General features: G+C 44.8%; 1 protein-coding gene across 15 annotated transcripts in view; it reads right to left on the bottom strand.

The window, feature by feature from the left end:
- Positions 1-14,396, bottom strand: part of LOC6504725 (uncharacterized protein CG43867) — a 104,379-nt gene that overhangs the window by 2,168 nt on the left and 87,815 nt on the right. For 6 of the 15 annotated variants that reach the window (XM_032453204.2, XM_044717050.1, XM_001966288.4 and 3 more), the window contains 8 exons: positions 5,561-7,067; positions 4,729-5,189; positions 2,907-3,329; positions 2,561-2,843; positions 2,389-2,501; positions 2,115-2,324; positions 639-734; positions 71-412 (listed from right to left, as the gene is read on the bottom strand). In XM_032453204.2, coding sequence (XP_032309095.1) covers positions 71-412; positions 639-734; positions 2,115-2,324; positions 2,389-2,501; positions 2,561-2,843; positions 2,907-3,329; positions 4,729-5,189; positions 5,561-7,067 — 3,435 coding nt within the window. Of the gene's footprint in view, positions 1-70; positions 413-638; positions 735-2,114; positions 2,325-2,388; positions 2,502-2,560; positions 2,844-2,906; positions 3,330-4,728; positions 5,190-5,560; positions 7,068-13,674; positions 14,173-14,396 lie in introns of those variants that run through there. The other 9 variants (XM_014904303.3, XM_014904304.3, XM_032453215.2 and 6 more) reach the window with 8 other exon arrangements.

The following is a 14,396-nucleotide window of genomic DNA, read 5'->3' on the forward strand; positions in this document are numbered from 1 at the left end:
TGTGCGGGAAAGGACATAAAAGTATGAGATTATTCAAGTAAAAGGTTAAGGAGACAGAAGAGAAACCTACCTGGTAGGTGGAGTTCATCATGTGCACGGGAATCGCATGTGGCAGTGAATGGTGATAGGGATTCTTGAGCAATATCGATAGCACCTCCATCCGAGAGGGTTTCGTCTCCCGTCCACCGTTCTTCAGGGTCCTCTCCAGAGCCCTCTCGCAGTAGGCGGCGTACTTGCCCGTTTCCGTCTTACTGTCCGCATTCCGGGACAAGTGGAGCTTGAGGTACCAGAGCAGTCGGCTCGAACGGGGAACGAATAGGGACACGGCCAGGGCCAGGAGTTGCCAGCCCTGGACGAAGCTGTAGGCGGGCGGGTTGCTTTTGCAGTCGATAATGGGCGTGGCAGCTGGAGCCTACGAATCGGATATCATAAGATTAGACATCAAAGGATCAAGTTTAGGGAGGAACTTGTAAGAGAATGGAGTTAGTAGATGTGAGGTTAGGAGAGAGAGAGAGAGTTAACTACGTGACTACTTAAATCGAACGCAACTGTACTCGCACAACACACACAGACAGAGAGAGAGAGAGTGTTGGTAAACGGTATGTTGTATTAGTGAGACCATAAATTTCCCCGCATACCTGTATGGAGGTGGGCGAACTGCCGTTGGCTTGAGCGTGGCCCGCCTGTTGGGTATCACAGGTGAACAGGCTTTGGGTGGCGCACAACAGTAGTTGCTGTAAATTTCGCGATGTCATTCGGTTCAGTTCGGTTCGGTTCGGTTTTGGTACAGTGTTGAAAAACGTATGTTCACGAAACACATTCGAATACGTAACGTAACGCAACGCAACGCAACGCAATGCAACAAAATGATGTAGAAGAGAAGAAGAAGCCAGAGAACATATTCGGATCAATTTTTGTTGTTCGACTCATCATTAATTATCAGTGTGTGTTTTTGGTTTTATATTTTTTGTTTTTTTTTTTAAATCTTTAGTGATGAATGTTGTTTTCTGTTTGCAGTGTTCTTTTGTAACGTTTAACGCTTCGTAATGTTCGTTAAAAAAAGCAATAATGCGACAAAGAATAACGATATAACGAGACATAGAGAAATATACAGCACATCCAAGCGAATTAAGAAAATAAATTGAAGCAGTTAACAGAAGAGTATAACGAAATGTATGCAAACACATTTACCAACACAGATTCGCGATCACTCCGCCAGTGCTGGTAAATGCAAAAGTCTCAAAGGAGATAAGAATACACTGAGCTTTAAAAATATTTATAAGCTGCTGCGTAACTTGGTGTTATGTTTGTTGATCGGTGGTTTGGTGATTCATTCTAGTGGTGTTTTTTTTTTTGGGGTTTTGATTTTTCAGTGAATTGTGTTTCATTTATTTTTGATTAAATTTACAGCAAATACTTTTTACAATGAGCTGTAGTTGTTGTCGTTTTTTGCACGTTTGATGATTAATTACAATTATGGATACACATAGAGTTATACAGATATGTATTGAAAGCTATATGTACATACAGGATACATGTCTGACAGTTATGGGGGAAATTTTTTGTCTGTTCTCTACGAAACGAAACTCAAGAAGTACTTTAACTCAAAAATAAATCAAAAACCAATCGAAATATGGTTATTTATGAGGTTAGATGAGCATGCTGTGATGATATATTATTGGTTAGTGTTTGGGTATATATAGTTTATTCGATATGATATATTTTGTGGATTATTCATGTTATTTTCGAAAGCGTTCGTAAGCTTGTATCTTAAAGCAAAGCCTTTATTCGTTTTAGGTTATGATCGCAAAGAAAATAATACCTATGGAGACTCGGGGTGGTGACTGTACCTTTTCGAGTACAGTTTACCCAACAGCTTGGACGCTCTTTAGTTCTTGGGCTGTTCTTGCAATTTGTTAGTGGGACTTGAAAGGGAAGTTTAGGGGGATTAGGGAGAGATGCTACATCAAAAAACCAAAAAACAAGGACATTCAACTAAACACAATTGTTGGGGATGCAGGGATTTCTTTTTATCCATTAGAGGAGGTTAATAAGGTACAATGGGGACAGTGGGGAGAGTGGGACATAAGAAGCTTTGCAACTGAAAAACTTACGCGCGTTTGCTTGCCCAGCTTCTTGTTTACCTGGACGCCGACACTGAGCTTCTGGCCCATGTGCCGGGAGGTCTGCTTGATCAGGATGCAGATCATCTCCGTCTGTAGCTCGGGCATGTCCAGGGCGTGCTGGAGGGCGTTCTGGGCCAACACAACATGGTAGTCGATGCCGGGCTGGTTCACCGCCACCGACATGAACAACTGGATGCTCTAAAGGGGTTTTAAGATTTGGTTTCAGAAACTAATATTACAAGAGAGGGCTAATTAATCTCACCTTGAAGAGCTTGATGGCCTCCGGCTGCATTGTCTCCGTGTGCATGGACGAAAGCGGTGCCGTGATGGTGTCTTTGGTGTGCAGTAGTATGGGATGACGCCACAGAACGCAGTCTACAAAGAAACAAGAGTTATGAGAAGATCTTCAGAAGAAATAGAAAAGTAAAACCCACTTGGATCGCCGTCGGTTTCCATGAGCTTCTGGACAAGCTGTTCGTACTGGGTGCCAGCACTAGGACCGCCTCCAGAGACCACCGTGAGATGGTAGAGCCAGTTATCCCTTTCCGGTTTGCCGGAGAGGATCAGATAGGTCGGTCCCTGATGGGCCGGATAGATGGCAACCGTTAGCCGGGCCTGATCCTGGGCAGCATCCTCGCGCTCCTCGGAATCCGAATCGGAAACGTGCTCCACCTCCTCCACTCGAGCATCCCGCATGTTTATCTGACCCAGGGGATTCTAAAAGGAATTTATAAAACTAATTAGTATAAGTTTTCAGCATGGATATCAAGAAATACTCACCGTTTCGGCTGGGGCCTTGAAATAGAGGAACATCTTGCCAAGGAGAACGCACCAGCACTTCTTGGCATGGCCGTTCTTCACCTTGGTGACCCAACCCTGCACCGTGGGCTTCTGGTCGTCGCGGCTCAACAGCAGCTTGGTGGCATTCCTCCGCTGCACGTTCTGCAGCACCCGGATCCAGTCGTCCATGGTGGCGTGCGAGTCGGCCGTGAGGTAGTAGACCTTCTTCCCGGTGTCGATCTCGAAGGTGGAGGCTCCCTCCGCCCGGTTGATGCGACAGGCCTCGTCCAGCTGGATCTGGCCCTGGGGCTTGCGTTGCACGTCGTGCTGGCTCTTCCAGTAGTTCAGGGACCCGTTCTTCAACACGAACCATCGCTTGCGCCACGTCTTCAGCTTGCCACCGAGCTTGGCTAGGTGGCCCATCTGGAAAGGAGGACCAAGTGGAGGGTTCAGGTTTAGTATAATCTATAAGAAAGGTGACGAACTTTGCCCCCTTCCGATACCCATAACTTCTGTAATATATATCCGATCGGAAAAAGGCATACAGTTCTATAATCAGAGATCCTAGTAGCTTATTTCCTCTTTCAAAATATTCCTTAAATATGGTTTTCAATTTTTTCGAATTTTTCCAAGGGGTACCCCTTGAAAAATCGCATTTTCCGATAATCTCAACTTTGCCCCCTTCCGAAACTCATAACTTCTCTAATATATATCCGATCGCAAAAAGGCATACAGTTCTATAATCAGAGATCTTAGAAGATCATTTCCTCATTCGAAATATTCCTTAAATGTGGTTTTAAATTTTTTCGAATTTTTCCAAGGGGTACCCCTTGAAAAAACGCAATTTCCGATGATCTCAACTTTGCCTCCTTCCGATACTCATAACTTCTCTAATTTATATCCGATCGGAAAAAGGCATACAGTTCTATAATCAGAGATCCTAGAAGATCATTTCCTTATTCGAAATATTCCTTAAATGTGGTTTTAAATTTTTTCGAATTTTTCCAAGGGGTACCCCTTGAAAAATCGCATTTTCCGATAATCTCAACTTTGCCCCCTTCCGAAACTCATAACTTCTCTAATATATATCCGATCGCAAAAAGGCATACAGTTCTATAATCAGAGATCTTAGAAGATCATTTCCTCATTCGAAATATTCCTTAAATGTGGTTTTAAATTTTTTCGAATTTTTCCAAGGGGTACCCCTTGAAAAAACGCAATTTCCGATGATCTCAACTTTGCCTCCTTCCGATACTCATAACTTCTCTAATTTATATCCGATCGGAAAAAGGCATACAGTTCTATAATCAGAGATCCTAGAAGATCATTTCCTTATTCGAAATATTCCTTAAATGTGGTTTTAAATTTTTTCGAATTTTTCCAAGGGGTACCCCTTGAAAAATCGCATTTTCCGATAATCTCAACTTTGCCCCCTTCCGATACTCATAACTTCTCTAATTTATATCCGATCGGAAAAAGGCATACAGTTCTATAATCAGAGATCCTAGAAGATCATTTCCTTATTCGAAATATTCCTTAAATGTGGTTTTAAATTTTTTCGAATTTTTCCAAGGGGTACCCCTTGAAAAATCGCATTTTCCGATAATCTCAACTTTGCCCCCTTCCGATACTCATAACTTCTCTAATTTATATCCGATCGGAAAAAGGCATACAGTTCTATAATCAGCGATCCTAGTAGCTTATTTCCTTATTCAAAATATTCCTTAAATATGGTTTTAAATTTTTTTGAATTTTTCCAAGGGGATACTCCCATCTTATTCTATCCCATCCTATTTCTAGACAGAAAAGAAGCCATAGTTACCTTCTCCAGGGACTCGATCTTCTTGCTGGGCGAGTCGACGTAGGATTGGCGCATCAGGAGCGAGGGCATGGAGGCGTCCATGCAGGTCGACTCGGAGACGGCGTCCGGGGGCAGGGCGTAGTCGTCCGAGAGTCCTGATTCAAAGGAGAGATCTGAAATTACTGTGCCACGCATGTGCTGCAGGAGGGGGGCTTGGTGGTTGGGCAAGAGGGGGCCGTGGTTGCGCCTCGTGGGCGTGCGAGGGCGTGGCAGCGTATTCTGGCCATTCGATGGCGTCACCAGCAGCGTCGTCTGGGCCCCTTGGAACGGGTGGTTGTGGTTGAGGTTGAGGTTGTGGTGGTTATTGTGGTTGTGGGGCAGAGTATGGTGATGGTGGTGGTGGAGGTGATGGTGCGGAAGCGAGTGCGGTTGAAGATGCTGGCTGGTGGTGTGGGTGATGGATGTGCGTGGTTGGAGTTGGACTAGAGGTCGGAGGTCAAAGGTTATGTGGTTATTCGGTCGGCGATGGTCGATTGATGGACAAAAGTGGTTAGAATCGCAAGTTGTTAGAGTTAGACTTTCTATAGAGCTTTCTAGATTCTACAAGAATCTTTTGGGGGGAGAAGCAGGCATTTCTAGAGAGGATTCAGGATGCAGTTAAGGAGGAACTTTACAAGGATCGTCTAGGATATGTGGGGATAGAGTTCAAGTGTTAGTAGTGTCAAGTGTTGTTACTTTTCTAGTGGACACTAGAGTCCTTCCAGGGACTTTCTCTCCAAGGAGGCTACGCTACGCCGGATTGCACGAAGGGATCTAACAGGACCAAAGAGGATCAGAGATCGGGCCAACTTACCACGCGCCTTGGCGTTCTTGGGACTCTCCGAACCACTCCGCTTCGCCGGACTCAGGCTGGAGGAGGTCTTCAGGCTCTTCGAGGGACTTGAGGCACTGCCCGACGTCGAGGTCTCCGTGTTGTCCGTGCTGGAGGAGTTGTGCGAGTGATGGGTGAGCATGACGGCATGATCCTCGCCATCGCTAGAGTCATCACTGGAGTCGCCGGTGAAGGGCATCGACCGGATCTGGGAGGCCCGGCCCTTGACCGTGGCATAAACGGGCACGGATATATCACAGAAGCCGCCGCTGGCGGTTTGTTGCTGCCTCGACGGCGGTAATGGTGTGCCCGGCGTACTGCCCAGTGTTCCGTGTCCGTCTCCGGTGTTGTGGCCATGTCGCCGGCCATTCGAGAGACTCGTTCCAGTCCCGGTTCCGGTTTCTCCGGCTCCTCCTCCTGTAGTTCCCTCCTGGATGTCCGGCTCCTGGCTGGTGGTGCTCTCCGCCGTGCTGGTGCCTCCGGTGCCGGCCAGTCCGTCGTTGGCCACCTGGTAGATCTTGGCCTCCCAACTGGGGAAGCGATGCAGCGGCGGGGTGGGCGGACGTGGCACTCCCAGCTCGCTGGTGGTCGTGGTGGTGGTGCTGGAGTTGCCGCCACTGGCCATCAGGGCCGGGTTGTTCTTCATCCAGGCGGGCAGCTTCTCGCAGGAGGGCGTATAGATCTCCGCATAGTCGTGGGCGGTGTCCGTGTCGGAGCTGTCGGGCCGGGCACCCGAGGATGTCACCGATCCGGGCGCCTTGCTGGAAATGCTCGAGAGCGGCGCCAAAGTGAGCCCGTCGACGGCTGCCACCAGATTGCGTTCCAGCTCCTGCGGCTCCATCGAGAGATTCCTGCGGTGCTGGTGATGGGGATAGGAGCTGGTAAGGGGTCTGCCTATGATCTCCTGGGGATCGAGACTTTCGCTGCGTCGCCGGTGCTCGGGATTGGAGCCACCGACTCCCACGCCACTGCCGCCCGCAAAGTCCTGGACGTCCAAGCTTAGGCTATTCCGGACCGGACCGACGATGCTGTGGCGCTGCGACTGATTGGCGATGTGGTTCTTGAGGAGCTCCAGCTGCTGGTTGCACTTGATGTTCTGCTCGCGGAGCAGTTGGTTCTGCTCTTCGAGGTCGCGGAGCTTGTTGTTCACCCACTCCTTGATCTTGGCCGCCTTGGCTTCGATTTGTCGGGCGTCGTGGAGTCTCAGCTGACGCTGCTCCTCCACCTGGATCTCCAGCGATGTGATGGTCTTCTCTGCCTCTTGGATGGGCGGTGTGGCGACTCCCGATCCTCCTCCTCCTCCTACTCCTCCTACTCCTCCTACAGTTGGCAATCCCACTTGATGGCTGGGCGAACTGTTACTTCTGGGCTGCTCCTGGGGATGTGGATGCGGATGTGAGAGCTGGTGCTGGTGCTGGGCCTGCTGCTGCTGCTGCTGAGGTGGCGGTGGTTTGGGCCACTCACTCAGCCGCTGTTCCATAGCACGCACCTAAGGACGAGCGAGAAAAAAAAAGGATAAAAGGATACGGGTTAGTCTCGAGTTGGGAGAAAACTTTGTGGAAATTAAATTAAATTCGCACTAAGTTCGCCAGAAGGGAGAGGGTCTTCGGTCTAATGGTTACACATGACCCAGGCGGCATCCAGGGATTAGCTTCGGGAAGTCGGGTCTCGGATACTAGACACTTGGAAAATACGAAAAAAAAAAGTTCGCCAGAAGGGAGAGGGTCTTCGGTCTAATGGTTACACATGACCCAGGCGGCATCCAGGGATTAGCTTCGGGAAGTCGGGTCTCGGATACTAGACACTTGGAAAATACGAAAAAAAAAAGGACAACGGGAAGAGATCCCCATCCTGCCAGGCCCACAAAAGTTGTGTAATTAAGGAGCACCATTTAACACTTGCCCCAGACTTGGGAGGGGCAAGGAACACGAGGAGTACATGCCACATGCCACCATCCTGCCCAGGAAATGAGTATTTTTATGGTTACACAACAATTTGCAAGTAATGCAACTGCAACTGCCACAGCCACAGCCACGGAGCCGGAGCCGGAGGGAGTGGCTGTTGCCGGAGACAGGAAAGAAATAACTTCATTTGGCACGTCAGGAAACCAAACTGACAACTAAACAAAGCCGGAAGCAGTCGGTCCTGGTCCTGGTCCTGGTTCTGGTCCTAGGAGGCGAAGCAATCAACTATTGAGTTCGAAACAAAGCAGTGGGTGGGTGGAGCAGCAACTAATACTCTTTTTTTTCGCTTTTTTTTGTTACCACAAGTGTCGCCACCTATCGCATTATTAGTTGTCAGACAGGATTCCCGGGATTGTGTACCCCAAATGGGTCAATTGCTTAATGTCCTCCGCTGTGCTGGAGGGGCGGGAGAGGCAGGAGGAACAAGCGGGGTGAATGTATCGAGGTCCTTGCCATTGCGGCAAGGAACAAAAAAATAAAAAAAAGAATAGATAAGCCGCCAAAAATAGTATCAAAAGGGGGGGACTGACTTTCCCACCACGCACATACATATAAAATGCCAAAGTTTATGCCCGTCATGACATGAGCCGGGAATTCCGAGGAAGTTGGGAGTTGGGAGTCGGAACAGGGAGTAGTTTTACTTTACCAGCCAAAGGATATGCCAGGAAAGGACCTGCCCAGTCCACAGGATAAGCGAACTACAATAGACAAGAGTTATGGACATGCAAACTCTACGAACTCTGGAAAAAAGAAGAAGGAAGAAACTGAGATCCTGAACGGGTGGAACCTTTAAGGAAATCAAGGACCAAGAGTCTGGAACGAGAAACTTGAGCCATTAAACAGGCTTGTGCCTGGAAACCGCTAAAAACTAAAAGTTGCACGGCCAATGGCTTATTTAATGGCCGTGTAGGACCAAACTTTCGCCTAAACTCTTCTCAGATTCAAATGAATTGCCTGCTTTTAGGCGCGCCAGAGCCTCCTGGCTGTGAGAAGGGGGAAAGAGGAAGGAATCCTTCTTTTTCGACTTTATCTAAATGCGTTTTCTAGGATAGACACACAGCTGGGCCAGGCCATCTATGAATATCCCAGACAGACAGCCAAATCCTGGCAATTTTCGTTATTGGATTTCCAATCTCTATCTTTTTTTTTCTGTCTCTCAAAGGGGGGTCGAACCCTATACCCCCACTCTGTCTCTGGCATGTGAAAATGATTAAACACCAGGTGTTAGCTTGTCCTTATGGAAAGAGCTGGCTTTAAAACAAAAAATATATCAGATAACCATATTTGGAGACACTTTTCTCGAAAATAAATAGAGGAATATCTGTTCCTTGCTGGGAAAAAAAGAGAAGAAAATCTATAAGGATTCCCCGACAATTATTTGCTCCAAAGCACAATCGGATTACGATAAAAAAAGAAAGAAAAAAGGGAGACATCCTCACAGATCCCAGACAATAAATAGGGGGGGAATTAATAGAAATCCCCCTCAATAAAATAAATTCCTAAAAACGCTCAAGACGCTCCGATAAAAAGATGAATAAGCTGCGGAATTTGAATAAAATTTCAATTGAAAATCCTTGAAGCTCAGACGCAATTAAGGGGGTAATGCTATTCACAAAGGGGGGGGGGCTAGGTCGAGATGACTAACCATATTATGGATAGTTTGTGGAAGGGGGGCTACTGCCTTCTGGCTTCTATTAGTTTTGGCCACTTGTGGTGGTGACTCACTGTGGGTCCTGAAAGGGTTCCAAGGACCTCCACCCCAACCCTCACCCCAAACATTAAGGGGGGGATGCATGATTAATCTGTTTATAATGAAGACTTGCTTGATGAAGATATAATGACTGTACTAGGAATATATAAGGGGGGGGAGCTATGTGTAGGTGCTCTGGGGGGAATATTACAAACTACACTGAGAGAAAAATATATATATTATTCTATAGGCTATAGCCTCTAGTCTATTTTTTTAATCTTTAATTTTTAAACATTTTTTTAAACCATTTCTCTTAGATTTTAATCTTTTTTTATCTTAAATTTCTCTAAGTGCTCTGGCAATTTGTTAATATTACTCAAAATGTGCCGCAACGCAAACAGACTGCCCCTCTCCGAGGCGCCTCTCCCCCTCCCTTCCTTTAATTTCCTGTTAGTACGAGAGCCCCCCCTTTTTCCTTTTTCCTCTCTCCCCCAGTCTGAGATGCGAGTCAGAAAAAAAAATATATTTTATTTGCGTTCCTTCGTGTTTCTTTGACTTCTTCGGCAAACAGCTGTACCGCCGCCTCTGCATGTGCAACCTACCCCCTAGTTGCTGCCTTGCACCCCCTCCCCCCCCCCCCCCCCCCCCCCCTCCACTCTCTATCCATCCTGTGTCCATGCCACGACGTTTAATTTGGAGTCATGATTCCATTGTTATTTATAGTCAACAGAGCGGCAGCCGTTTGAGAGGCTGCCACACGAGGATGTTTAAGGATGGGGGAGCTGCCACAGAAGTGGGGGGTGTAGGAGGGTGTAGGAGGGGGCATCAGCATCAGTGGCAGAACCACTCAAGAAAACACTCCATAAAACATTGTAGCCACCCCACCCCCACTCCCCACTCTCCACTCTCCTCAACAGTATTATTCCCATTCCCGATTCTGTGGCACGCGCTGCTCTTCCTCTTCATTGTTGCCGCCTAGTCTGGGGGGGGGGGGGCAACTGCCACTTATCTGCAGAATATATACAGCCATTGGGGGATATATCTTCGGATGATTCAGAAGGACTCTCTGTCTCTCTCCAAAAAAATTATCCACAAAATATTGATTCTTTTTTCAAAAAAAAAAAAGGGAATACTATCCTTAAATCCCATTTTAATTAGTTTTTTTTTCTTCGCCTTTGATCCTGGGGAAATAGTTGGCACATCCCTTTTTTGAAGGATTTAAGGACAATGCTCCTTCGGAGTTACTGATTTTCCCATTACAGTCAATGTCAATATTTGCAGCGTGTTTTGGCAGCTTTGAAATTGAAAATGTGCATGTTTCGCATTATCCTGGAACGTGGCAGCTTCATCATGCCTCATGCCCCATGCCCCAAGCCAGGCATCCTTTTCTGCTCCAGGACCTCGCTTAACTCTGCTCCGTCATGCAGATGACTCTGTCAGCCAGGACGAAAAGAAAATTATAAACAAGTAATGGTTCTTCGGACTTGACAGATATCCTTTAGAGAGAGATATATCCTTTTAAATGAAAGTGCCAAGCAGGTGAAGCCCCCTGACCCCTCTCGAATCATTATTTATGCATTATCCTTCCTGGTTATATATGAGGTCGATTTAGTCCTTAATGGCAGCAGGACCAGAAACTGATTTATAATGCAGACACCGTTTGATGTATCTCTGCCCCGAATGGCTTAACTTAATCAGTTGCAAAATAAGGGGGGAGGGGGCGCATAAAGGGGGTGAATATATAAAAAAAATATATATAGTATATATATATGTATATGCGGAGAAAGTTTTTCAAACCATCTGCCAGACAATAAACTAAAAACAAAAGTTTTACGCTTTTGATAAAACTTTTTTGTTCCCAAAGGCGGGCCTTTGACTTTTTTTTTTTTGTCAAGAATTTAAGCTGCTATTACCCCCTTTTTTTATACAAAATTTCTAGACTTATTCTGCATTTTTTTATTACTTTTTTTTTATTTTAAAAGAGTAAGAAATTACTTTAAAAAAATCCTCTTAAAACTCCCCCCCTTAAACCCTTTACGATCTTGACATTTTCCAGCTTCACAGCTGCTCCTTGAAAGCTGGAGAGAAAAAAAAATGAAAAAAAATTAGAAAGGAAAAAGTCCTTCAGCCTGACTGGGCTGCCACATTGTCAAGGAGACGGCACTCGAGCAGCTCTGCCAAATGGCAAACAATGTCCAGGAGCCGGGATGCCTGGATGGCAGGACGAGGGCAGGATGAGTGGACTCCCCAGGACTTTTCTGCAGGACTCTTAATGGAAATGCGACGCGATATTTTAGCGCTGCTCCTCAATAGCTTTTCCTCTCATTTTTCTGTTTTTTCCGTTTTTTTTTTTTGCCTTTGAAAGTCTTCAAAAATGAAAATCCCCAACCCAAAAAAATGGGAATCCAATGCCAACTGCTTGTGACGAAAGAAATGGGTTGGGTTTCTCTTTCTTTTCAGTCTCGGGGTGTAAATGATGTTTTTCCGCTCCAATGGCTCTGAGCTCCAAGCTCTTGGCTCTCAGACCTTAGAATTTCAAAATACAAAAATACCATTTACCATTTACCATTTTCCCCATTCCGATCGAGTTAAATAGCTTTCCTCGATTCATTACGAAACTGCCAATGGCCCGAGGCTTGGAGTTTGGAATTTGGAGCTGGGAGTTGGGAACTGGGAGCCAGGGAGCTAGGGAGCTTGGAGAAGTCAACTCGTAAAGCCTGGACTGGGCGGACTTTAATTATGGAAACCCCACGAATCTCAAACCCCAGAAGGGCCTCCAATTGCACTTTGTTGTCGCAGTCCCAGGCAGTTACAGTTTTTTTTTCTCTTCTTTTCCTATACCCTATGTAGAAGGGGGTATATGGGTTTTATTTTTATACAAATAATTATATACATCTATAAGAGATGGATCTTGAGGTCTATGGTACTAAAAAGGGGCTATTTTAATCTTAGAATTAAAGAAAATGATTGAAATTGTATTTATTTTAAATTCTTGCTTAGATTTCTTTGATTTTTAAACAAGTTGTTCTTAAGTTTTTACTTTTTAAAAGTAATTTAAAGAAAAATAATATTAAAAAAGGGATTTCTGAGACATGAAATACTAGAGAGTTTAAAAAACTCATAGTGGAAAAACAATAAAGCCATTTACGAGCAAACAAGTTTAAAAAACATAAGTAGGGTATTTAAAAGCCTCATAACCCTCTTAAAAAAAGGGGTTACCCTCGCTCATACCCCTCTTTATTTTTAATTTAGAGAAAAGGCTTTTGTTGCAAAAAGAACCGAACCACCGAGTGGGGCAAAAAAAAAACTCTGCACGGCCGAATGGAAAAAAGTGCATTGAAGTGTAAGTGGCAGCGGGGAGAGGACGGAGCGGCGACAGACCCCCTTCCAGAGGGGGACCTGCGTAACAAAGGTTGTCATTAAACTAAAAAAAAACAAAAAAACAAAAAAGAAACTTTGGTCTTCGATCAAAACTCGTTAAGGTGACCCTTTTGTCGAACCAATTAACCGTGGAACGGGTCGAGTCTTCGACAAAGAACAGAACTTACAGAAAACAATTAAAAAGCATTTTCTTTCTTCAGCTTTCTCCAGAGCCCCCGCACTCCCACACTCCCCCTCGTCATTCTCGATTCTATTTCTTCAACTCATAAATATTAGATTTTTATGAAGCATTCGCGACGACTGTTCGCAGCTGGGTCTCCCGCCGACACGTAAAAACAAAAAAATAAAAAACAAGAAAACCCGTCAAGACACTCAAATGGGGGAAGGGTCTGGCCAACTTCTTAAGGTCTAGGACTGCCAGCGAGATATTAATAATAAAAAAAAATGAATAAAAACGCAAGACATGTACATTGTTCGGCCAGACAGTTCATTATTCGCACTCGGAGATTAGTGATTCCACTTCCCCAGAGGTCTGAGGATCTCAGATGGTCTTTTTTCCCTCGCCCTATAAGCCAAAAATCTGATGAGAACTTAATACTTGGGGCTCTGAGTTATGGTTGGCATGTGTTCAGGGTTGTTGAGGGGTATTTTATAGGGGGGGTTTTAGGAGAGAGAGCTATAGAGCCATACCATACTTCCCTTAACAGTTTAAGAAAAGAAAGTATATAGTTTTAAGGTTGTTTATACTAAAATAATTGAAGATCTGGCCGAAAGATCAGTTACTATATCATTTTTAGGTATTATATCATGATATTATGTTATTATTTTAATAAAACACTGAAATATAATAAGAGTATCTCCAGAACTCTATGAAGAGCTTCTCTATATGAGTATCTATAAGATTTTTAACATATATGATCTATTAACAATAATAATATCTTTTAAGAATATATATTTCCTTTTATTTTGAATCATTTTAAACTTCTCTAAACTTAATACCTAGACTCATAATATTTAAGATAATATATGCTTATTCAATAAATTTCTCTAAAAATCCTTACATCGAGGACATCCTGTGCGCTGGTCCTTGCTGTCAGTTATCACTGTTTTCGCCATTTTCAATGGAACTATATTCTATATTGTATATATTCTGGCTGTTTTCTGGCACTACTGACTCACTCACTGGATTCTTATAAGATCAGGGCAGTTTGCTTTCTGTTTAGGGTTTGTTTTTTGGGTTCTGGCGGGGTTGGTTTCCCAAAGAACACACTCGAAATATCAAACACACAGCCCGGGACACACTCGCACGCACAACAATAATTCGCGTGGCCGACAAAAGAGTCAGGGGCGGCGAAAAAAAAAAAAAGGTCAGTGGTAGGAGGGGTGCTTTTGGGAAACCGGTTTTCAGGTTCCAAAACGGGGTTCAGGGGGTAGACGGGCGGGGGTGGTGCCAAAAGGAGCAACGATCGCGAAGGGTTGGTTTCGACTTCGATTTCGAATTCAAGTCGAATTTTTTGTTAAAAACAAGTTCACTTTTCTATTTTTAAAATATTTATTTTTTGAAAGAATCTTTCATCACAGCAAAAAAAAAATCAAGAATATATTTTATTCCTTAATCTCCTGTATTTATTTTGATTTTGTTTATTAATCTATTTAATATTTTTATTTCCGGAGAACGAACTGCGAAGCGAACGACTCGAGCTGCCAACAGGAACTGACTGAAGCCAAAACTGAAACTGAAACTGAAACCGAAACTGAACTCAACCGACTGGACTGCGGGGGA

Source organism: Drosophila ananassae, chromosome XL, assembly GCF_017639315.1.
Source record: "Drosophila ananassae strain 14024-0371.13 chromosome XL, ASM1763931v2, whole genome shotgun sequence".
Lineage (NCBI taxonomy): Eukaryota > Metazoa > Arthropoda > Insecta > Diptera > Drosophilidae > Drosophila > Drosophila ananassae.